Raw genomic sequence first — 26,289 nt, forward strand, 5'->3', positions numbered from 1 at the left:
CTAAAATGGTCACCGATTATTTTAATAGTCGATCAGTCATCGATTAGTCGACTAATCGTTGCAGCCCTACTAAAAAACACATCAAACAATTGATTCAATAATTTAAATGTTCATAGGCATACAGGGGGGTTAGGGCTGGATTATGCCAAAAACAAGAAGAGGTGTTACAAAAGGCCACACTTGAAGGTGGAGTGAAAAGCTGGTCATCATAGGCTTTATACGTACAGGACTAGTATTACCTGGGGACCTCATATAATTAGTAGTAGTAAAGTAAAAACTCCAGTGCAAATTACCTGCCAATTTTCACCAAAAATAGGTTACATGATAATATTAGTCTCTTCCAAATCAGCATCTCAGGGATTTGGGGTCATATTTATATATTTTGTTTTCTCTGTGTGTCTTTTCTGCCCCTTTCCCTGCCAAGAAGTATGTAGGTGGCACTGGCAATTATAAATGAAAGTTTTGACAGCATTAAAGATGCAAATCCAAGAGGCTCATCTTACTGCACAGCATGGAGACTGATTTGCAGAATAAGCAAGTTCAAATCTCAAAAGACAATGAGATGATAAGGTGACAATGTGTAGCAGAATCACTTCCATTTGTTAAACCCACATTTAAAAACAAAAAAGCAGGGAGTTAACAGTGTACATCTCTGCTAGTGGTGCTGTGTAGTGTTTCTGTGTTGGAGTTATAAATAACTGTGTGCTTCATATCTGCGGGACAATGCCAGTAAATTCGAGTAAAATACAGACTTGCTTATCCTGTGTGAATGCACCGCACGAAATACAGTTGTGGAGGGAGACATTTCTAGATCACAAGGTCCCCTGGTAATACTAGTCCCGCGTAAACAGGGCTGGAAGCCATTCATAATGTTGCATTCAGTTTACATGAAAAGTAACAGAGGTCGTCGTGTAGAGAATGTTTAAAAAGGAGCTGGAGAGAGAAGTTCAAACCCTGCCTACTCTCTCCACCTCATACCTGACCAATCACTGTATGAAGTAGGTGTCTTCTGATAGAGTGCACTGGCCCCCTCAGTGCGGACTGTGCAGCTGTGTTATAGACAGCAATTAAATAGCAGATCGGACTGAGTATCATTTGACTTTCTGCAGACTGGTGTTGCGTCTGAGTTCCAAAGCTGTGTTGAAAAGTAATTTTTACACCAGCATGTTATTATGAGTAATTTTGGGCTTGGGTTTGGCAGGCCACGGAAAATTTAGTTAGTTTTGGTCTGGCGTGCCTCAGCGCAGCTTTCCGATATAATGGGGAATCTAAAAATGCTGCACCAAGGTATTTATGGCGTGTGAATAATACGGTGCAGTCGGAGACGGGAAATGCAATGGAGGATCACAAATTGATGTAGGTGTAACAATAATCAAAGTAATGTAACACATAGCAATCTGTGGCTGTGTAAAATACACATGAACTTAGAATGATTACACAGTGTCACTTAACATTAGCTATTTAAGGCTCAGCTTCTAGAAAGTGTGTTTGCAGACCGTGGCGATCTAAATGACTGACTGATGCCACCTAGTTCTCAAACTCCAACACCCAACTCTGAAACCACAGGGCTCAGCGACACTTCATCTACCCCACCCACACTTTGACTGCTGGCTGGAGGGGAGGGGATGCATGCGTTGGTCCTACGCTGCCATAAAACTAACCGGCAAAGAAGAACAGGGCGCAGTGGAGAGAGAGGACAAAAAAAGCAACTGCAGTACAGACAGAATAATAGGGGAAGTTGAAGTGAGAAAAGTTAAACATACATTCTTATCAAAGCAGTCGAGCCATTAATAAAACACAGCAAACTTCCTCACTGTTCTAGTACATTATGTCATATACACAAAGCATTAAGTGAAACAGGGAGAGAGACAGGATGAAGTAAGAGTACAGAAGGGATATAATCATGACTGTGCTATAGTTAAAAGATTTAACTTTAATGTCTCTAATTTGTGCGCCTAACTGCTGGGAAGCTCAGGTCTTCATATGGCAGCCAGGTACTAGAACTGTGTAATGCTTCAGTCATGTAAACAATAATTAGCCTAAGTCCCATTCAGTCCTGTTTATAATCCAAAGTGTGTAGCTAACCCCAACGTGCCAGTAGCACAATTACTGGTGTTTAGTACACATGCTTAATGACAAACAGAACATCAGACCCCAAATACTACAATAAATCATGAATAAAATCTTACATGATGCTACACAGATGCAGCTGATTCATGTAACACGCACTGATGTATGGTCTTCCCAGTCCCACAGTCTTACTCTGCTGTAGGATGATTTCACATGATTCATGGTTCTTATCTGATTGGTTTGCATGCTGACTGCTGCGAAAGATAAAGAATCACATTTCTGTACAAACAGTGCACACACAGTTCAGCAGCCAACATTAACTACTAAACTAAGGAACATGATGTTGGAGCAAAGCAGACAGAAGGATGGGATTACATTTCCATTAACAGATAACAAAGGAAACACAGATTCAGTACTGTCCCCTGACCTAACTTAACAACAAAGGAAAACTTTAAACATCCAATCCCAATACAGCAATTGCCCCTACCACTTAGCCCTTACCCCTCTGTTTTGTGTGTTCACATCTAAAGGCAGGGGCGTTCAGATTCTTGTTGGTACGAGAGGTAGGGCAATGTGTTCAGCCTACATGGCTCTTCAGACCGAGGTTTTTCAGAGGCACACTCCAAACTGAGAGCATGGATTTGGTAAGAGACCTGGATACAGAGTTGGAGGCACTGGAAGCAAGCTAGCAACTTCCTGTTAAGCACTCTGCTAACTTGAACATGCATAAAATTATTTAATCTTGTGGCTCTTCGAGACTTGTGAAGCTCAAAAAAAAAAATCTACTGATTTACAGATGTCTCTTTCCTGCAAGTCTTTGGAAAAAGTCTTTTGGGGCCCTATGGCATCACGTGACGGACTAAGGAGTTGTAATTCCACTGTTTGGCCATTACAAAACCTGGCTCCAAAGCCTAGCTCACTTCCTGGTGGCCTGGATGAATATTATGAAGAATCATCTGTAAGATGGCTGCACAAGTAACAAAGGAATCCCACAGAGGTATTTTCTTTGTTAATAAAGATATACAAAATTACAGTAACCATTGTATTATCTTAGTTCAATGACATTTTAATGTATCATAGTTCTTTTCTTTCTAACAAGCATAACATTAGATATTGTAAGTATGGTAATATCTTAGTGCTAATTAGCTAGCTAACTAACGTTGCATGCAACCAATTTTTAAATCCAGCAGCAAAGTTGCTGCACTTGTTACTTCTTCCCTAACATCAGTGCAAACTGACAGGGCCGGAGCAATTTTCTTTTTAATTTGATAACTTTTTCGATAGGTAGCATGAAACTTGTAAAGGTATACTATGCAGGATTACTGTTTATACATATGCTCGCCAGCGAAAGTGAAAGTAAAAGCCAACCCCAGATGTCTTGTATGGTGCGTCACCTCATTATATTTGTTTTTTTTTTGTTGTTTTTTTTGGCGCCGGACACATGGCACTACCTTTTTACAAAGCCCCCACCTCACCTGAGCGATGTGAGGGTACAGGACAATGAATATCCCCAACTAAGAAATAAGAAGCAAACAAGAAACAGGCAGAGGGGGGCGTCGGTGGCTTAGTGGATGGAGCAGGTGCCCCATGTACAAGGCTGTTGCCGCAGCGGCCCGGGTTCGACTCCAGCCTGTGGCCCTTTGCTGCATGTCACTCCCTCTCTCTCTCCCCCTTTCACGCTTGTCTGTCCTGTCAATTAAAGGCTAAAATGCCCGAAAACATATCTTTAAAAAAAAAAAAAAAAAAAAAGGGATTACTTCTGCCTAGAGTACACACATTCTTTTGAGAAAATTCTACATGGTATATCTTTAAGTTGTAAACACATTGTAAGCCTACTGACAACCACACAATTTAAATCGCCACAGCACAAGACGCCATCTCCGCAATGCCCAACAACACTCGTCACATCTGTTAAACATCAACGCCAGCATCGATGACTACCAATGACACATCAGGGTCTTGAAGGGTTGTCACATTTCATAGGGGAAGATTTCAGCCACTACGCCCATAACTCTGTTACGAGGCGTAAGATGGTACTAAAAAACAAGGGGTAGGGGTAAAAATAAGAAATGGAATAGGGCCTATCAGTTGATTGTAAACGCAACAATACAGTGTTTTGGAATGTCACTCTTCAACTGTAACTTTACGAGGGAAGAATTCCTGTCTGTCAGAGAAACATGTTGACAGTTTTCATTATCGCTGGAACAGCTGAGCTCCAGTTTCCTCTATGCTATTCCTGTAACAGACACGTCAACATGTTGCCTCCGAAGGTTCACTGAATATGGGTGAAGCTCTCATGATAACGCACATGCAAGACAACCAAGAATTTTAGATATATTACATTAATATGTACAATTCAGAAGTATCTCTAAGCTCAATAAAACAACTTCAATTACCCCCCCAGAATTGAAGGTGACATATTGTACAAATACACCACCAAAATCTGGGGATCAGCAGACAAGTTATTAGCCAATAACAATAGCTTCTATATAGCCTCCTCTGTTGAACTCTGTATGTTGCATAAGAATGCCTCCACACAAGAATGCACAGCTGGACTGTGACATGTGGTGAACGTCATAACAAAACTGGCAAGATTAGTAGCTAAGGTGACAGGCATGCGAGGCAAACACATCAACATGTCAACCCTCTTTCCTGCTCTCTGTAATTAAAAATGTAGTCCGTAACTCTGTTTGTGACTTTACTCTGTACTTTGCCAAATATTCTTTCTGTTGTGGTCTGACAAAAACAGTTCCTTTTGCATTGCATAATGAGCAAAAATAATAATAATGATTTTCTCCCTATCCCAATTTTAAGCACAAAACTGATGCTTTGAAAGATTTTTAAACAGGGCCAATTTTGACACTACATTTTGACATAAGCAGAGTCATAAAAACCAAACACAACGCTTTGCTATGAGAGATGATAGTGAACACCTGATAGCTGAGATTCGCCGAAACATGCCACGCTGCACGTCCTGTATTTTGCAACTCTATTACAACACAATACATGCCTTTCCAAATCTTGAAAAATAATTGGTTCATAATCTCCAACAAGCCATCACTCACAGCCCTCTAGATGTCTTGCTTCATTAAGCACAGGGCATGAAAACTTGGCAGAGCCTAATAATCCTACCGCCCCTGCAAGCCCCAATCTCTGACATTATCTCAGCACTCTGTCCATCTCAGTTCATCTCTCTCCATCGTCATTCCCTCAGGCTGTTTTTCAAGAACAGACAAGTCTGGCTGTGTGAATCCCCGGCTTGATTACAGCTCAAACATCCCCAAACCCACGACTGGGCTTGTTTTACTCCATCTATGCACAAAAATCTCAAGAGAACATTCCTGGCAGCCAATGAGAAAACTCCAAAAGTCTTTCAGGTCACCCAGACAATACCGGTTTGTTACTCCCAGATGTGCTGAACATGTGAGATCCCCCAAATGACTTTTAAGTGAACCAAAACAAGCAGCTTGGATATCATCACAGCAAAACATGGCAAAATAAATGAGGCAGGGCCATGCTTTGCACACATGGCCAATTTTGGAAATGTGAGCAGCCATGTTTACTTCAAACAGGAGATAGATCTGAGCGTTCTCCAAACGTGTCACCTTGTTGCCTTCTCTTCTCTCATTAACTACCAGCAAGCCCTTTTACAGTAATCTAATGGTCGTCTTAACCAGTGGAAATGCAAATGTTTTCTAAACAAAGGGCTGCCTCATGAGGGAGCTACTGTTGTTGATTCAACCGCAATTAGTGGGGAACGTTATGCTCCAAGTTCAAGCAGATTTACATGAATGCCTATTCAGCACTCTGTCTGTACTTTCATATTCTTTTTCCAGCAAAATTAGTACACGTATGCAGGTTTTTTAAATGCCAGATAACCTGTTATAAATGGGCAATAACCTGCTTTTTTTGGTGTGTCACATTTGACGTCATAAATGGGCCAGAAAACAGGTTAGTAAACAGTTGTAAGCAGCATGGAGGCCAGTGAAAATGTTGCCGTGGCTACTTTTTTTTAAATATATCTAAGCCTACTTATTCATCTCTTTCTCAAGCTCGATGCAGACTAAATTTTAGATGCTGTGGTGCTTGGACAGAGAGGGAATGTTAAATTGTGGCGGCCCATCACTGCAAAGCAAAGGTGCTTAAATGAGCACATCCACCCAAGTGCCATATTTCCATCACTGCCGATCGGAGCCAATCGAAGCTGGAGTGATAAATACCTGAGACTACTGCAGTGCCATTTAACCCGAGAGTAAATTCCAGTTGTAACTTTTCCTATTAAATATAAAAGACAGATGTTAGCCAGATTTTTGTCCAGTGGGAAAGGGGCTTTACTGGAGTCAAAACTGAGACACATGAGAATATCTAAATAATAAATGATGATTTTATTGCAGTCTGTTCCTGGGATTATGCTAGGCTCTCTCCCCTGGCTTTCACAGTCTCTGTTCCTGGACAGCTTTGTGTTTCATGTCACACAGCCAAGTTTATATCACATTGACAACAACACTGTGGCTGGTCTGCCTCGTCTTTAACTTGTGACAACATAAATAAACTCACCTCAAGTGAGAGGATGTCTTTAAGGAGGAGACAGCTTCGGATTTAGAGGATAAAACTGTGTCTGCTTTGAGGTGAGTGGTAGCCTCTTTTTCCTGGGCGGGCACATCATCAGTGTGTCCCACAGGTTCTGCTACTTTATTCCTCAGCCCCCTCCTGGTGTATGTGTGCTCCGATCCATTATCCTCATATTTTCCTTTCTCCTTGGTTTCTGAAGACACTGTTTCGGATGTGTCTCCAATTTTCCTGTCCCTACGGACATATTTGGATGTGAATTCATCTGTGTTGCCATAGCGCTCGGCGAGCTCCCTCCTCCTTTCTGCCTTGTACCGGGCAATCCGCTCAGCCTTGGTCTCTGGGGCCGAGCTCTGCAAGGTGTCTATTCCATCCATCTCAAAGTTCAGTTCAGTTCAGGGTTTGAATGCAGGTGAGAGGATTCCAAGTTGCTACTTCAACCCAGATATGTAGATCAGCTTTCTTGTAGATCTGCCTCGACAGCGGTGTCTCACTCCATCAAAATCATCCCAGTGCTGCAATAGAAGAGGAAGACATCATTAGTGCATCATGACTGTAGAGGACAATTTCAGATGACAGGCACTCTAACACCATGTAAAACTGCATGCACCAAGGCAGCTTTCACAGGAGACTGGCTCAGCTGTAAAGCTCCGAGCCAAGCCCTGCCCTGCCCCAGCTAACACCCCCCAACCCCCTGTGAGAATGATGTCAGCCAGCTTTACTCAAAGACAGCCGACCACCGCAGTGAGCCTCTCATATAACCTCTATTCCATCGACTCACTTGGAGCCAGTTGGAAAGAGGGAGGAGAGAAAGTCAGACTCACACAACAAAAATCACATCTTCATCCCATTTTATTCCACACTAAGTTGAGGCTTTGTGCCAGAGCCAATTACCTCTTCAACATTATCCCACCTCACAGTGATTCTGTATTTACTACAAACACAAAGCATGAGAATCTCCAAACTGCCCCTAACTGTGAGTATGTGCGTCAGCCCTGTGAAAGACTAGTTGCAACAAGGGATTTCAACAGTCCACCATGAAGCAGGAGAATAGTTTTGACTTGTTATGCATGTTAATTTTGCTACTCTTCAGTTTTCTGCACTTTGCACCACCTGGGTCTGGTGGGAGATAGCTAACAGCGCCCCTCATTTGGTAACTACCACTATTAATGCTTCCTGACCTATCAGTGTTGTTGTTGTTGCCACCCTCAGGTCCCCCCTCAAGTTGCCCCAGTGAGTAAGCAGTGGTACTAACATTGTTAACAATGCAGTGGTACTAACATTGTTAACAATGCTAAAGAGGTTTTGCAGAAATTAAGACGCTTGCTTACCAGAATGGCGTTACCAGAGATATTAAATGAAAGAGATGCACCACTAGCTAGCTCCCATGGCCAAGGCTAGCTAACCAATGGAGACTGGGTTTGGGCAGTGGTCACCGCATTTCCACATGTTAACGCAGCTAGCCAGCTGTCTGGCAGCAAGGCCAACAGAATATAAAATAAAAGGCAAGACATTTACATCACAAAATATTAAAATTTCACGACCTGTAAATGGATAGCAGTTTGAAATGCACTGTAAAGCTCACTGACTCAGTGGAGCACTGGGGTAAAAGGAAAAGCCTTTTGTATTTTACATCATTTACTTTTTTCCCGTAGAGATTAACTGGTTAGTTACTGGTTAATGGGCATTGGGCTATTAAAAGTAAAATTAATCAGAGCCGACATCCCTAGTTGCAGCCTATCCACAGCAAACACAGCCTCCTAACCAATGCATTCTGCAACAAGCTTCAGCTCCCTCAAAAAGATAATCCCTTTAACAACTTCTTCCACATCTAGCACAATAAAAAAATTTCACTCCTTAATAACTTTCGACTTTTCAAATTAAGTTTAGGAGGTACAAAATCAGGAGGTTCAGCTGAGCTCACTTTGTTCCATTAAGCATTCACAGAGCAGAAAACCACACGTATGGCTCGGATGCAGAGGTTTGAAAACTGCACTCGCTTAAATGCATCGCCAGCTGACAACAGCAATAAAAAATTATGTGTGCACAGTCTCTGATTGCTCCAAACCAAGCACAGAGGCTTTTCCACAGACTATTTCTCACGGCGCAAGTGCAATAACGATGCTTTGGGGCTTCTGTCCGAGGACAGCGGGGAGAACAGAAATGATAAAATGAGGTATGTGTACTGTATGTTCGAGAGGGGCAGAGGTTTAAAGTAGCCCCCTGGTATCGCTCAAAACGCAGGGCATTCAGCACACTGGTTCTCACATTTATGGCCAGGGACAGGGATATGGGAAAATATAAATGAAAAGCACTGTGTCTGGACAATGTTAGCAACGAGACAAGAAAGAGGGAAAATGAACAATGGGTCAATGCATGGGGGAATAGAAAGGTGAGCCTGGTCATAAGGTGAAATAAATGAGCTGACTCCATTAGCCTTTTTTGGAATGATGACATGCTTGAACCAATCTCAAGTGTACCACCTCTGACCCACAGACCACCTGCTGGGGCTATAAAACCAACCCAGAATCAAGACTCGGGTCCCCTTAAAAATATGGCTTTGAAATATTACACAGGAAATGAGTGTATATGTTGGGGAATATGTGTCTGTGTGTCAGTCTTTACCTTGACCTCCACTTTCCCTTCTCCACCTAACATAACAGTGCTTGGCTAAACACCACCTCCCCTGAGTGAATTTAAATTTAGTCCAACCATAAACTGTAACTCTGTTGGACAATTACATGGTGTCTGCTCCTCGTTATAAGCCCAGAGATGTCCGAGACACCTACACTCAGGGAAATGTACAGCACGCTCTGCACTACGAAGACGTAAACTCACCATCTGGTTGTTAAATTCACAGCGAGCGCTTCCATTCCAGGTACTCCAGCGACAAGTATCCATAGCCAATTAAATTTAGCCAGAACAGAAACTAGAATATATTATAGGAATGTAACCAGGATCAGATGTGGCTAAAGCTTTTTAAATGGAATTTACTGCATAATATGAAAACCAAAAGGCCTATATGCAGGCAGAATCAATTGGTAGCGGTAAATCCACTGCTACCCAGCCGCAAGCTTTCAAGAGCTCCACAGCTCAATAAGAAAAGGATGTTATTGGAGTGGTATTAGGTTTCTGCTGGAAAAAGCTTAGTGTGACAAGATAAGGGTTAAGGCCATTAAAAATATAAATAGTAAAAATGCCAAAACATATCTAAAATTGAGGCAGCAGTACTGTAAACTGTGATGCTCCCTGACCAGTCTAAGACAAACTGACATTTTGGTCATCAAAAACCTAATGCAGATATCTTGACTTCTGGCATCTAGCGTATTGCAGATTACAACAAGCTAAAACGTCTCCCATATGCCAATCGTGAACTCCAAGTTAGGATTCCTTCAGTGATAACTGTCAAGGAATTTTTAGCAGGAGCCAAAAAGCCACTTCCTATGCAAACGCTATGATCTATAAAAACAGACTTGATGGGGGAAACTTCGAGTCATGCTTACAAACATTTTGGAGAGACGAATTGGCGATGCAGATGGTGAGGTGGAAGACTGATAGAAGAAATTTTTGGCTTTGTCCATATGTGCATTTTTAGTATGGATCCTAAGCAGCAGTGACGGACTTAGGATGTTTGAAGGACAGGGGCGAAAAGGAAAAAAGGGCACCTACTGCATGACATGGGGCCCCATTGGTGCGCAAGAAGCTAGTGTGTCATGTATGTCTTTGTCCTTGATTCTTAATTAAGATTATACAGACAATCCAGGCTAAAAGTATGTTTAAAATGTTTATTTTATAAACTACAGAAAAGGGTTAGGGCTAGGGTTTCCACTCAAGAGAGCAGCCAAAAGGGCACATCCTCTCATTTTTGTTAATCAAAAGGGCAGCCAAAAGGGCACATCTGCTCGTTTTCATCATTCAAGAGGGCAGCTGATAGGGCACATCCTCTCATTTTCGCCACTCAAGAGGGCACTTTAGCGCAGTGTTTTCAACCGAGGCGGCACTGGGGGGGGGGGGGGGGGGGTCACCCCCTGGTGCCGCCCCATCAGTGCTAAGCAGTGTTTTATAAATAAAACCCCAGGTGATTAAAACCGGAAAAAACTCTGGATAAAGCAGTTTCTCGTTCAAGTTTCGTCTTGTCACTAACGGGCCACTAGCCCAGCACTTGCTAATGTGTGCTCACCTATTTTCTTTGATAACTAAGATCCAAACATTCAGAAGGTTTTTACCGGGAGCCAAATTATCCAAAGAGGATTGTTCCTCTCCAAATCAAACAGATCTGGTGACTTAAACAAGTAAAAACACTGAATAAAAAAAGTTTCAGCTCAAAAATCTGTGCTTCTTTGACAATGTTTAGCTCACAGATGGCTGCTAACTACAGCATCCAAGGCAAAAACACAAATGGTGTTTGATTCAAAGCTACCTGAAGAAACATGGTATTGCATGGCAGATGCCCTATGTAGATATAAGCAGCTCATTCTAAGGTAACAAAAACATGACAATTCTTATTTTCAGGTGATTATAAACTCCAGAAAACATACTTATTATCTTCCATTTCTGCCTATATATATCCCAATAAATCCTTCACACTGGACCTTTAAACTCAATGTCAGGTACTGCTGAGGTGCCCCTGGGCAAAGCACTGACCCCCAAACCGCTCCCTCACTTTGACATATCTCCTGAAAAGTCTGTGAATTGCCTTATGAAGGCAAAACGTTCCAGAGTTTGGATGTTGTTTTCAGGACTGTGCTTACATAATTCACCTAGGTCACTACCTATAAAAGGAGTGCTAAACAGTACGCTAAAGCTTGTCCGAGGAGACCCAGAACATCGAGGCTGCTTTGTTTGGAAGCTGCGTGTGTTATTTTAAGCAACAGGGGGGGACTGAAAACACAGATGTGAGTCATACATGAAAAATCAACACCCCTATCAGCAAATGTGAACTCACTCGCGAGTATTGTTTTGGTAGGTGTTTTACACTGCCATAACACCCCAAGGTGTCTTTACCTATTTATGGTGATTTCTTTAGAAATACAAGCAAGTGGAGACAGAGCGAGCAGAGGCGTGCAGGACCAAACCTCACTGGGAGAGCTCTGAATCAAGTCCAATGTGCAAGTATTGATGTACAGTATGATGATAGGTGGAGAGGGAAATAACTCAATGCACTCAGTGTCACACTCCCCACAACTGAGGGGTTTGTTGATGGATAGAGTGTAAGACAAAATATCTCTGACGTCAGTGCATAGGTCTCGCTCAGTATGTGGTTATACCAGTCCTACCTGCCAATTCATGCTGGCAATATCATTTCTGCTCCTCTAGGGCATGTAAACAAACAGCGTCCTCTGTTTTCAGTCATTAGAGTTTTCTCTCTGACCTTTTCTTGTCCACTGGGAGTAGTTACTGGCGACAAGAGGAAGATCTGTCTCAACAAAGGCCAAGTGTGTCACTTCCTGACCGTGCCCCATATCCTCCTTCACGAATGCTTGATTAATCAGGAAACGTTACTCATAAACCTGACAAATGTCCAAAACTCTCTTGAGAGCCGGGATGAAAGAGGGCACTGAGAAAACTTTGAAAGGGTTCAACAGCCAGACATCCTCTTCGTAGTATCAAATTTAGTGTTATCATTTCCTCTTGTAGGTCTAAGTACTTCGTGATGGCCCAGTTTTTAAATATTTACTTCTTTGCAAAGACCTCTAGCAGCTATTTCAGATTACATAATACATGTTCTGGCCCGTCTGACAGATGCAATATACCACAAATGCAGAAGTTGCAAAAGCCAGTTTAAAGATGATTCAAAATGTGAGGAGAATTTTCACCATCTGTTACAGCAGACAAAATACAGTACAGGCCAAAAGTTTGGACACACCTTTTCATTCAATGCGTTTTCTTTATTTTCATGACTATTTACATTGTAGATTCTCACTGAAGGCATCAAAACTATGAATGAACACACGTGGAGTTATGTACTTAACAAAAAAAGGTGAAATAACTGAAAACATGTTTTATATTCTAGTTTCTTCAAAATAGCCACCCTTTACTCTGATTACTGCTTTGCACACTCTTGGCATTCTCTCCATGAGCTTCAAGAGGTAGTCACCTGAAATGGTTTTCCAACAGTCTTGAAGGAGTTCCCAGAGGTGTTTAGCACTTGTTGGCCCCTTTGCCTTCACTCTGCGGTCCAGCTCACCCCAAACCATCTCGATTGGGTTCAAGTCCGGTCATCTGCCGCAGGACTCCATCACTCTCCTTCTTGGTCAAATAGCCCTTACACAGCCTGGAGGTGTGTTTGGGGTCATTGTCCTGTTGAAAAATAAATGATCGTCCAACTAAATGCAAACCGGATGGGATGGCATGTCGCTGCAGGATGCTGTGGTAGCCATGCTGGTTCAGTGTGCCTTCAATTTTGAATAAATCCCCAACAGTGTCACCAGCAAAACACCCCCACACCATCACACCTCCTCCTCCATGCTTCACAGTGTGTGGAATCCATCCGTTCACCTTTTCTGCGTCTCACAAAGACACGGCGGTTGGAACCAAAGATCTCAAATTTGGACTCATCAGACCAAAGCACAGATTTCCACTGGTCTAATGTCCATTCCTTGTGTTTCTTGGCCCAAACAAATCTCTTCTGCTTGTTGCCTCTCCTTAGCAGTGGTTTCCTAGCAGCTATTTGACCATGAAGGCCTGATTCGCAGTCTCCTCTTAACAGTTGTTCTAGAGATGGGTCTGCTGCTAGAACTCTGTGTGGCATTCATCTGGTCTCTGATCTGAGCTGCTGTTAACTTGCGATTTCTGAGGCTGGTGACTCGGATGAACTTATCCTCAGAAGCAGAGGTGACTCTTGGTCTTCCTTTCCTGGGTCGGTCCTCATGTGTGCCAGTTTCGTTGTTGCGCTTGATGGTTTTTGCGACTCCACTTGGGGACACATTTAAAGTTTTTGCAATTTTCCGGACTGACTGACCTTCATTTCTTAAAGTAATGATGGCCACTCGTTTTTCTTTAGTTAGCTGATTGGTTCTTGCCATAAAATGAATTTTAACAGTTGTCCAATAGGGCTGTCGGCTGTGTATTAACTTGACTTCTGCACAACACAACTGATGGTCCCAACCCCATTGATAAAGCAAGAAATTCCACTAATTAACCCTGATAAGGCACACCTGTGAAGTGGAAACCATTTCAGGTGACTACCTCTTGAAGCTCATCCAGAGAATGCCAAGAGTGTGCAAAGCAGTAATCAGAGCAAAGGGTGGCTATTTTGAAGAAACTAGAATATAAAACATGTTTTCAGTTATCTCACCTTTTTTTGTTAAGTACATAACTCCACATGTGTTCATTCATAGTTTTGATTCCTTCAGTGAGAATCTACAATGTAAATAGTCATGAAAATAAAGAAAACGCATTGAATGAGAAGGTGTGTCCAAACTTTTGGCCTGTACTGTATGTGGATATTTTTTTACCTATTTATCTCTAGCCCTGTTTCCACTGAGCAGTACAGCACGGTTCAGTTCAGTTCAGTACGCTTTTTTTTTTTCTGTTTCCACCGTGAAAAGTTGTGGATGTTACCAATGGAACTGTTCCTTACCGTCCCCATTTTTGGTCACCCCCTCTGTCGGAGCTGTGAACACTGCAGTCTGTTGATGGGTTATGTGAATGGCGTATCCCAAACCTCTTTCCGAGAAAAAAAAAAAAAAAAGCGCCACAGAGCATTGTTCCTGTAGGCTCCAGCAACACTAAACCCCTGAGCTTGCCTGAGAAGGACTAAATGCAGCAAACCCGCTATTTTTAAATATCTCATGGAAAGAGACTCTCACTGCAGTCTGTTTTATTTTGTTCTGAGAATGTCAGAGTGCAGCCTCGTTCTGTGGACAATAAATGAGGAAATACAGTGAGTGTTGGATGGAGCAGTCAGTGACAATAACCCTGCCCACATTTAAGAGGACTGTTTACAGTGTAAACACTAGGGTCTAGGTACCATGTCTGAAGGGTTACTTTTGGTTCCAAAGGTACCATACCGAAAGTGTTTGGTGGAAACAGAGTTTATGGTGTCCATATATTCTCAATGTCCTACTGTAATCTGTGTAGCTTAGTATAAAATTTCGAAATACGTGAGTCAACTAAAGCACCTGAAGGAAATCCAGTTGAATTTCATTATGTCGCTGTTACTCACAGACCACTGATGTCATCATCTGAATGGGTGAAGCAATGGGAAGCAGGGTTATTATGGGAAAAGAGTACATGTCACACAGATTGATAGGGATCACGTACACATTAACTCGCTGATTCATTCCAAGACAAGAGCCAGGCGGAGCGCTGCCTCAGAGGCGAACGCTGACCTGTTGCCCACCAGCCTGTTTATCTTTTCAGAATTCACATGTCCATGCAGGAGGACAGAGCAGGAATGCAGGCTACACCCCTTTTCATAAACAGTGGATTTGCATAGAAAACGTAGGGGATTTTGACTGCATAAAAATATCAGGGGCTTTCTCTTCAGGTAGTGTTCAAACTGAAGCTTGAAGAAACAAATTGTAGCCCAGGTCCAAGCAGCAAGCATGCAAACATTTAAGGTATTATATGCAAGTGTCCAGTTCTTTATATTGTGTCAGTTCAGCCTCATGAGTCTCTTCTCTTTATCTAATGTTATCTGAAACTCTTAGTTAACACGACAGATATTTACACCTGAAACTTCTTCCATTTTGAAAGCTATGTTAACAATGCACACCTCTGTAAAGTTGCTTGAAATGGACAGTACAAACGATATCTCTTCACAACACTTTGTATTGAGACAACATGTTGCCACCGTAAACCTTCAGGAATCCACATAAAGCCACTGCAAACATCAGAGTGACTTTCCTTGGCTGTACAGAAAGAGAGGAGGCAGTTAAGAGACACAGCCAGCTCCTGACACACATTCTTCCTGAGGGAAGAGGGTGGAGAGTGGAAACTTTGCTCCTGAGAAAACCAGGTGCCAGTGCATGGACTGCAGAGACAGCAAGCAAAAACAGAGCGGCGGTCCATTTTTAAGAAAAGGTCCTCAGCTGGTGCAGCTCGGGGGAATTTCCAGCCAAGCTCAAGGACCATAACGAGGCAAAACAAAAGATGGAAGTGTCTTCAATGCAGAGGAAATCAGAGTGACTTTCAAAATGATTGTTTCCTTGCTTTGAGGTTTGGTCACGCCATGTGTATCCCGAACTATTCCACATCTTACCTTGTTGTACCTACACTGTTCAATATGCATTCAGAAAAAGCAACATTTGAAAGCGCAACAAGGCATGTGTCCTATGATTTGTACAGTATGCTGCATGTTTGTGTGCTTGGGCGTGTATGACTGCAACCAGGTCATGTGACCAACCATTAAAAGCAGATAGGTCTGAGTACGGGTCACCAGTCCCTAATCCAATAACTCCATCTTCTATATTGAGCATTGGCTTCTACACGATCTATCCAACCAACCAACCAAACAAACACACCAGAAACCGGCCAGAGAGAGGGGCGGGGTCCAGGGTGTGTCATACTTTTTCAAGCCACCCTCATACAACAATCAACCACATACTGAGTGGACAATGTGTTTCTCATTAAAAAGCAATCATTCAGCTCTTAAGGCGGTTTTAAGTGCCCTGCCTGCAACCACTGGCAGAGTGAAATTTTAATTGTTGAAGCTCACAACACTTCACGCTGTCGAAACGGGGCCTCAAACGGAGCTTCAAAAGGATGGTTCTGACAGGAGGGGTGTGTTTGTCTAACGTGCCTGAAGCCCTCCATACACATGACTCAACTCTCCCCTGGCTTTGAGCTGTGAGGAAAATAGGAAAAGGGGGGAAAGGAGGAGGAGATGAAGCGATAGGGAAGGATGGTGGGTACAGCAAGAGAATGATGAAAGAAGATGGAGAGGATTGAGGGGAGAATGGGCTTTTGTGGGGGTGGATGTGATGGCTTTGTGGGGCATGTGTCTCCAGGGTGCCAAGGGGCCCCGCTCTGGAGGGTGGAGGGAGGACAAGATCTTCTGCTGCTGCTGCAAAGAGGAGGAGGAAGAGGATGGGGCAAAAACAGGGCCTGAGACTAATCCATCTCCCCCTCTCCCTCCCCTCTCTCCCCTCTGTTTCTCACACAGACACAAACTCCCTCAAATCCCTTTTACCAGAAGTCCTGCTGACTGCAGCCAGTCACCCGAGAGCCAGTTGACATAACAACCCCCTGGGTACTCATGCCTGCGCTCAGCTTTGCCTGAGTAACTGACACTGTAAAAACTGTGCTGACCTGCTTGAGGGCGGAGCTGCCATTGTCACTGGGCAAAGACAGTGTGCTGCTTTCCTTGAAATCTTTGTCAGCAGAGACAACAGCATATGTCATTTAAAATAAAATTATAAAGTAACACATACGAGCATCTGTGTTTTCCTCTTTTTTTTTTTTTTAAACAGGCTACCTCTTTGTCTTTGCCTTCCGGCTTTCTGTTTGCCGCATTCAAAGGACCCATTTAATGTGACGTATGGGAAAGCAAACAAGCAAACTCACACAGAAACACACACTGCAGCGCACAACTGAGGAATCGCAACACAAAAACAGGCCGACGGAAATACACACTGGCTCTCCAACAAGGCTGCAATCATGGAAGCTGGAGTGTGGAGTGGGAAGGGTGGGGTTTATGGGGCTTTATCTAGCTAGGGGATCGGGCACACACACAACAAACTGCAGTTGGACTGCTTTCAGTGGGTTAATGTGGGCCAGAAACAAACACCCACACAATTTTTTTTTTTTTTTTAACCGGACAGATGCATTGTAGTAGCTACAGTTAAAGCACCTACCCTCGCACCGATTGCTGCACCCTGACATACGGAAAGCATTGCCTCACTCCAGCAACACTTGAAGCGCATTAAATTTGCCAGCCTTTGATGGAAAGAGTGAGAAACGTTCAGATTTGCAGAGGCATTCATCAGCACATGCAATCAAAGCTGGTTTTTAAACCTGAACTAGTTACTTCGCATTACAACAATTATTCCACTCATGATAACATGCATTGATCCTAATTTAAAAGCATGTTGTGACTGAGCTTTCTCTCCTTAGAAACCATCTAATGCGATTTCTCCGCCTGTCAACAACTTATCAACATGGACTTCATCCCCAGAACGGCCGTCTGTAAGATACAGACGAGGCTCAACAGAGAGGGAGGGCAACATGAGGTTGGGGGGGGGATCAGTGGGGTGGAATGTCTCATCCGGTGAATCCTGCTGGTGGGGCTTCTCTCTCCACTCTGCTCTCTGGTGTCCACCGTGCAGAGCAGACACCATCTGGCCAGCTGGAATGGCACGGAGCAGGGGGTGGAGAGGATAAGGGGGTCTTCTGTCTTTCAGGGGGATGGGTTATGGCTGAGTGATGGAGTATTAACAGTAGTGGTATTAACCATTTAATGTCAACTAAACTCTTTTAAGCAGGAAAAAATATCCAGAGAAATACAGGAATACTGAGGCGACTGGGACCACTAGCCTTTCCTGTAAATATGAATATGAAATGCCCTGAATGCTGTATAAAGGTTAAATATAACACATGAAACTGACTCAAAGTGTTTACTGCCTCTTCATGTGATATTTTGGTTTGTTTTTGGGGGGATTTATGTACCGGACCATTTCTTGGCCTGGACCAGCCAAGGTCTCTACTAATTGCCTGGCAACCTGTGAGTCACAGTTTCCAGCCAAGAAATGGTCTGGCACATAACACCCTGTAAAATCACTTAAAATTCAAGTTTTCATACAAAGTAAACAAACATGCTTCAACACTATGTAAGCTTTTGAGGTGGGATTAGCAAATTTTGGTACCTTTGGACAGAGCCAGGTTAGTGGGTTCCCCCTAGTGTCTTTTACACTGCCTGTTCAAGGCAAGAATGTCATGCCGTTATTCCACCATGCTGTTCTTTATGAAAGGTACGATTACAGAACGGGGGGGCAGAGTTGTCTCGCCTTTAACCGGCAGCGGAGGCAGTGACAGCACCAGCACCTGATCCTTTCACACTGCCTGTGCAAGGCGTAAATGTCATGCCATCATTGCACCTCACTGTTCTTTATAAAAGGTCCAACTGGGGGGACAGAGTTGTCTCACCTTTAATCGGCAGCAGAGGTAGTGACAGCGGCCAACATGGGACCAAAGACAGGATGGGTGAGATGTTTTGACAATGTATTATGTGTGCAACCCACCACTGGGAGATTTAAAAGCCAGCTAGTTGCAGTTAGCAGCTAACCCAACAAAGGAGAACAGCAGCCGAAAATGTCGGCAATGAGGTCCAGGAGCTCCTTACCCCCCGAGCAGACAACGAGATCAGCCACCATACAACACGGACGGTCAATGATTGACACTGCCATGTTATGTCGTTATTGTTAAGAAAGCGCTGCCCATAGGAATGCTATGTGTCAAACTAGAGGCAGACTCTGTCATGTTACATGTCTCGGCTGTCGCGCCAGTTTTGCTTCAGGGACACTGTCATACTATCTGAAATCATGCCCTAGTTTGGTTTTGTGTAAAAAAGCCAAGCAGGCATAACAAAGGGACTTTGTAGACGCCCTATTGTGCAACCACTCTGTAAAAAAGAATCCGGTTTTTGTTTTTATGCTAAGCTAAGCTAACTAGCTGCTAGTGGTAGCTCCATATTTACAGTACAAACATTAGAGGGGTATCGATCCTCTCATCTAACTCTTGGCAAGAAAGTAAATAAGAGTATTTTCCAAGAGTAATTGTTTTAATTAGTTAGTTTATGACTACAAATGACAGTGACGGTGACAGATGATGTTTTTTTTTGGTGATGTTGCAGGTGGCAGCTGATGAAATTTCTCCTTAAACGTGAAAAATCAACCTTCCACTCTCCCTAACAGATAATCACACTGATTCAACCATAAAATACAACTGGTTCCTTAATTCCTGTATACCTAATATTTATCACGCTACAGCAGAGAAATGTTTAAAATCATAGTGCAGTATACAGATTGTGCGTACACTTCCGGCAAATAAAATGAGGGCAGCAGTATTTGACTACTGCCTTACAGATAAGTTCAAGGCAACATTTAAAAGTCAAAAAAGTTTTCATTAAAATGCTGCTGTCCAAACACAATGCTGTGACTGTATCCCTACATGTGGGTTACAATGATACATTTGTTTGTGCATGTTTTAGTAATAAACGTTTCATGGCAACATCTGTCACTCACATGGGAAGAAAAGGCAATAAATCCCTGGTTGACATGCACAGAAGAGGTTGCCCATAAACTTGCTTGTTTTGAACGCAGACTCAAAACATTCCTTTATTCAGAGGCTTTATTTTCAGTTGACGGTGGTGTCAGATGAAATTCTGCTCTGGCACCGGGCTAAAACAAAGTGAAATGTAGTATGGAGAGAAGCCCTGTGCTGCCCCTGCACATGGAAAATATTACGTGTGCACAAATCAAATGAAAGTCTGAAGTATAACCATATGTTGATGTGCCATGCAAATATTATACTGGTTAAAGACGTCACTGAATTGGGCCCTGGCTGACCAAATACAGTTAGCCTCTCAGTGACGAAGCTGGACGCGGTCCACTCTAACTGCTAGCTAGGTTTATAAATATGTCTTAGTGGAGATTAGCCTAAGGGTAACCCCCTCGCACTCTTCCCCGAGGAGTTCCTATTGCTCACTTTGTCACATCCCTTCTGCTTTATATAAATATTTGCACTGCAGAGCTTCTTGGCTGTGCAGCCGACATCAAACCCGACTGAGAGCTGAGACGACAGGATAGGTCAGACTGAAGAGAAGGGAGAGATGGGGTTGAGTGGGTGGATCTTGTGCTTAACTGTTTGCAGCCAAGTTTTGCAGTTCAGCTGCAGCATGTTATTTAACTGTTAAGTAACACATGTAGGTGAAGCTTCGGACGCAATATGCTCAATCAAAATACTAACAGAGCTTTTACAGTCGGGCTACTGATCTGAGTGTTTTTAAAATGATCACAAACACAGGGCCACAAATATCTATGTACAATAAATCACTGAGAAGCCGTTTACTCCATCACTCTCTCTGTGCAGGTGCAGCAGAAGTGCATATTAGGAGAAGTTTAAACAAACTGACAAGAGTGAATCTCTTCTAAAACTACCGCAGGAGAGAAATCAGCGCATCATATTGCCAATCCAAAATAGAAAAAAGGAACGAAACTAAGTCTGAGGCAATCTGGGTGCACAAGTGTAGGCTCCTTATTCCAGGCCTTTCCCACTACAGCCTTGTTAAAACCCTAAAATTACCCATTTAAATGCAATTTACAATCCTAATTTAACAAGAGGGGTTTTTTTTTTTACATCTCCTCAATTACTATTCAACCAAAGAACACCCAGTGCACCAAACTAAATCTCAAACTAACACCTCCATGACAGAAGGTTGGCAAAACCAAAGCAGAACTTACAGAATTAAAACCCAAATGAGAGACCAATGAAGAATCTGGAGCACAAATGAGCAAATACCTGCGAGTGACCACCTGTGAGGGGATATTCGTGCTGAACGTGAGTAATGCCAAATGTGATGGATGCATTTGTTAGCATGCTCGCATGTACATACTGCGAAACAAGATGTTATTGGTACATTTTCCATTTTCTTACGTTCCATATCTGTCTCCCGAATCACTGCCCGACAGGCAGCATTTCTCATGTTTGGCAGATTGTATTTTTCATGGCCGATATTTATACAATATAAGCTGATTAACACAGCAACAAGCAGGGTCAACCACGCACACTTCAATGCTGTTGGCTGAGGCTGCACTTTTCTGGTCAAGTTCACCAAAGTTGAACTCAACGCAATGCAAATTTGAAAACACGTAAATTTGCTTTGCCGCCAGATGCAAATGTTTTTGCCCCTTTGCTCACACTGTATGGAGGTTACCAAGAAGCGAATATTTGCCCATATAAATTTTGCAAATGTTTGACCGTATCCTCACACCTTTTCCTAACTGGAAGCGATGCTAATGAGCGACATCAGATTGTCAAAGCTTTTCTTAATGGAGATGTCGTAACCAATGCTGTGTGTCAGGGAACAGGCTAAGAGACGTGTAGCTTGCTTGTCAAACGGTCGAACTGGCTCTGTTTTTGCGAAACTTCACCTTTTTTTTCAGAGCAACAGCAACATTCCTTGGCTCGATAGGTGCCCTGAACATTGCTGTTAATCTTAATATGTCTAGACATCACACGTCATTCACCAGCGTTTGCTTGCTTGCATAGAAGTTAACAAAAGCCGAATATCCACCAATATAAATCTCAAGAATGTGTGACCATGCCCTTAGGAGGAGGGAAAGTCCTCATCAAAGCCAAAAACATGGTTCCCACACATTTACATTAAAATTCAAGGACAAAATCAACTATCTATGTCTTATTTAAAAAAAACTTTCAAGGCCATGTTTTCCCCCCTCAAATGTACAAACTTTAAGGGATTTCAAGGACCCGTGGGAACCCTGCAAAAAACAAAACCACCATGATTCAACCCTTAAATTCCTTGCTATAGCTTTCTCGTAATGACAGCAATTCAAGAATTGAAACTTGGTCTACAGTTTCACTCTTGACTTGCTTTGAGGGGTGAAAAAGAAAAGGAATGACAAGTTGACGTTCCAGTGTCGAACAAGACAAGTCTCTGCAGCAGGTAACCTCATCCCCAGCACGCTCCTCCACCCTCCAAAGGCCCTCTCACTAATGTTGAGTAACAAGATCCCTGCAGGGGCAACGCGACGCCACCCTAAAGACTGACACGAGGCGTTCAGGTGAATGATAACACAGCTGCATAACACTCACTTCTGGGAAACAACAAAGGGCGTCTGTGTCTTTGTTTGGGGTCTTTACATGGTCCAAAGAAGAAGCAGGTAAAGAGCAGTAGAATTACGCAAGCATGACAGGAGCCACTCCCTGCTCTGGCTGCTCTGCACAGGCTGGGTACTCTTCAATGGCCACCAACTTTCTGTTATTTCTCAACACAACAACAGTCACACAAAGACGCATGCTGTTATTAATGAGTTACAGAGCACAAGCATGTGCTGTCCTGCTCAGAGCCTGACACACAGACCCAGAGTCCATCAGCTTTCTGTTTAGTGTCTTGTACAACACCAGCTGGCTAAGGTAGGTCTCGGTAAACCTGATGTGACACCCGGGCCACTGCGCTGTTGTATAGGAAAATTACAGTCTAGCAAGCCTCAAATACCATAGCCCTTGGATATGAAGCTTCAATTCACCATTTGGGAAACAAAAGACACTCTACAGCGACTCGTGCAATGATTGACAGCACTTTTTGAAGATACAGTATGATTATCTTCACACTGTATCATTTCTTTGTGAACACAAACCTCTGAATTCACAGCTGGGTGATAAGTGATAAGAGCCAGGTCCAGCTGACACCACGGAGTCGTCATATTTCAAAGGAAATCAAACAAGTCTCGCCCGTGTCAGTGTGCACAGACATTACCCAAGCAGTTTGCAAGTATTTGCACAACCGTGACAGTGTGACACAGATAAACACGACTTTGATTCCCGAGCATTTCGTGCCAACTTGCATAATCCAGTCTGCAGTGACACTACTGTAAGGGTTTTGGAGTTATAGAGTGACAGCCATTTCAGCTCTCTCACACTGTCTTATCACTTTGTTTTCACAGGTGGTTTTGCACAAGTCAAACCACACATGCTCACCCCTGTGTGTCAGTGTTTGCAAGGAGGCTGACTCCACTCAACAAGTCTCTGTTGACCAGTCTGCCAAATCTAAGGCAAGACAGTGGGTGAGAGGATACAACCAGCTGGCTTGGATGTGCTGTCACTTGACATAGCCTGCAGCCAATGGAGTATAAAATGTTTTCTCCATAGGATGTAGGTGTACAAAAAGCAAGTAAGTGCAAGATTAAGGAGCAATAATAAAGTGTCTATTGTCACTGTGGGAACTAGACTGATGAATAAGGAAGGAAACCACTCTGACAAATGCAATGACAGCTGTTCAATGTGTGTGTATGACAATGTTTCGACACTAAACCACGCATCATATGCTTCAGTGTAGTATTTTGTCCAATCATATGACAGTCACAGATGAGCATTTCCTGTTTAAACACTTAAAATCAGTCAGAGGAAGCTTATGGTGTCTGCAAATGCAACAACACACTCATTATACAGTAGTTACAGCATAAACTGGCATTAAACACTGTGTGTAACATACCTGCAATCATTAATGGAGGTCTGCACACGCGTCAGCCAACACAACATCCACGGAGTTATGAGTGTAGGACCTTTAAACAGCTGTTCAAATATTAAAACACACTCACTACGTTCAGGTTCAGGCAGCAGGTTAGCTAACCGTGTTTTGGACGACGCTAACGTTCGTTCACCGCAGCACGTCACTACCAACGTTCAACCAGCACGAGCGAGTCCCAGACGAGAATAGAAGATAAAACATAGAGATAAATAGACGCTATTATTCGTTAGAAAATAGTTTGTCTGTTTCTACTCATCCTCCATGGAAGCTGAGGGGAGACGCGGCTCTGTAACAGCCGAGCAGAGAGCAGAAGCGGCGGTGAAAGCTGCCGCTGCAGGTCAGTAACTTCAAACTTAAACTAACTGCTCGATCCTGATTGGCCCAGACTCCCGTGGTGATGCGTTCAGGCTACACTGGTTAATGTGGAGAATTACCCCCTTTGAAGTGTGTTTTTCGCTATTGTTTTTCGTAGTTTGCAGTAAGTAAATAAATAAATAAATAGATAAATAAAAGAAGTAGGAAGTGACGAATACGTAACTCAATCATTCTCACATTTGTACATTTTCGGTACTCGTACCTGCTTATGCGTGTAGTAGTCATGGTAGGCATAGTAGTAAACCATGCTGCATTTACTGCAGTAGGACTTCTGCAGGCAAAACAGTAGTTAAGCTTTTAAATGTAGTTGTTGCAATAGATGAGAAAAGAGCCTTTTGGTTTGTGAACATTGAAATAATGCAGTGTCTACTTGATCAGCTCGCATATGTCCTTATAAAAGTAATTCTCCACTTAATGTACCCAGTTCTTTCATTTGATTTATTGTGAGGGGGCTAAATGGCAAAACTATCCAATATTTCAAACACAAAACACAAAGATGAGAGAAATTCCCATAATTAATTCAATTTGTGCAGCAAAACCTTTTCGTGTCCCATTAATTATCCGTTGACCCTTTAGATTTATCATTGAAGGGCCAGGTTGGGGACAATTGCCCAACACAGGAGTAGTTAGATTTGACATCAGCCACGCAAATGCTACTTGTATATGAACAAAACTAAAGAGAAAAGAAGTCATTGCTGACACCTTCTTAGTCAGTAGTGGAATGTAACTAAGTACATTTACTCAAGTACTGTAAATGTGAGGTACTTTGCTTTACTTGACTATGCTTTGTACATATCCAATCCACTTTAGAGGGAAATATTGTACTTTTTTCACTACAATTATTTGATAACTTTATTTTGCACACAGACTCTATGAAAATACACAAGTGCAGCTGAAACTATTAGCCAGTTAATCATTGGTCATTTTTCATGCAAAAATATTTCATGGTTTCAGCTATGAGAACTTGCTGCTTTTCCTTTTTTTAAATATTTTATTTATTTATTTATTTTTACATAAATAGCATTTCAATGTAGGCCTTTTACTAGTAACAGAGTATTTTAACAGTGTGGTACAAGTACTTTTACTTGAGTAAAGGATCTGAAAACTTCCCTCACCACTGTTCTTGATACACTCCTTTATGCATTGTTTCTTGTAGTCGTGTATTTACCATTGCAATTCTGCTCTTTTTTTCTGTAAACGTATAATTCCTATATTTCCGACAGTACTAGAACGCATCAAAAACCCAGGTTAGTTATCTGTGTGTGTGTGTGTGTGTGTGTGTGTGTGTGTGTGTGTGTGTGTGTGAATCTGTATCTGTTACTGTCCAACACACACACGCAAACACACACCTGATTTATGTTGGTGATTTTCTCACGCACCCAACAGTAAAATGTAAAGCAGGTGAAACCTGCATCTACACTTCTTCTGTAGCTGTAGCTCTGAATGAAAGGGCTCACTGTAATGTTGAGGCTGCAGCGCCCCCTGCTGGTCATATTTACATACTGACTGTACCTCGTGGTTTTATGTTACACAACCAGTGATCAGTGGCTGTTTGATGACCTAAGAAAAATAAATAAATGAATAAATAAATAATCCCTTCCTATTAACTGTTTCATTTCCTTATTTATTTTATTTTTTTACTGTTCTATAATAATAATAATAATAATAATAATAATGATAAATAAAAATAAAATACTAAATTAAAATAATAGTAATAGTAATAATGGTAGAAGTAGTAGAAGTAGTTGTTGTTGTTGTTGAAATTACTATTATTAATTAACATTTTATTTTTTCTTTATCATCGAATGTTATATAATTATGCTGTAATCAAACTTACTTATCAACATTATTGTTATTGCCATTTAATTACCTATTTATTTATTCATTCATTCATTTTTTTTATTTCTCTCTCCTCCTCCACATACCCACACATTCCTCTGGCCACAGTTATTCATAAATATAAATATATTAACTCTTCCACACATGCACACAAACACAATTCTCCCACTAACAAATACAACTTCAAATCTGAACCATGTTTTATTCAATTTCAGTTATTTATTTAT

General features: G+C 42.3%; 1 protein-coding gene across 4 annotated transcripts in view; it reads right to left on the minus strand.

The window, feature by feature from the left end:
- svild (supervillin d) overlaps positions 1 to 24,156 on the minus strand; it is a 60,216-nt gene extending 36,060 nt beyond the window's left edge. For 2 of the 4 annotated variants that reach the window (XM_049562691.1, XM_049562692.1), the window contains exons 1-3: positions 23,813 to 24,156; positions 6,628 to 7,154; positions 2,190 to 2,324 (exon numbers count right to left, since the gene is read on the minus strand). In XM_049562691.1, the coding sequence (XP_049418648.1) occupies positions 2,190 to 2,324; positions 6,628 to 7,016 (524 nt within the window). In that variant the 5' untranslated portion in view covers positions 7,017 to 7,154; positions 23,813 to 24,156. Of the gene's footprint in view, positions 1 to 2,189; positions 2,325 to 5,463; positions 5,493 to 6,627; positions 7,155 to 23,812 lie in introns of those variants that run through there. The other 2 variants (XM_049562693.1, XM_049562694.1) reach the window with 2 other exon arrangements.
- Between the last annotated feature and the right edge of the window lie 2,133 nt (positions 24,157 to 26,289).

Source organism: Epinephelus fuscoguttatus, linkage group LG20 (genome assembly GCF_011397635.1).
Source record: "Epinephelus fuscoguttatus linkage group LG20, E.fuscoguttatus.final_Chr_v1".
In the NCBI taxonomy this organism is placed as follows: domain Eukaryota; kingdom Metazoa; phylum Chordata; class Actinopteri; order Perciformes; family Serranidae; genus Epinephelus; species Epinephelus fuscoguttatus.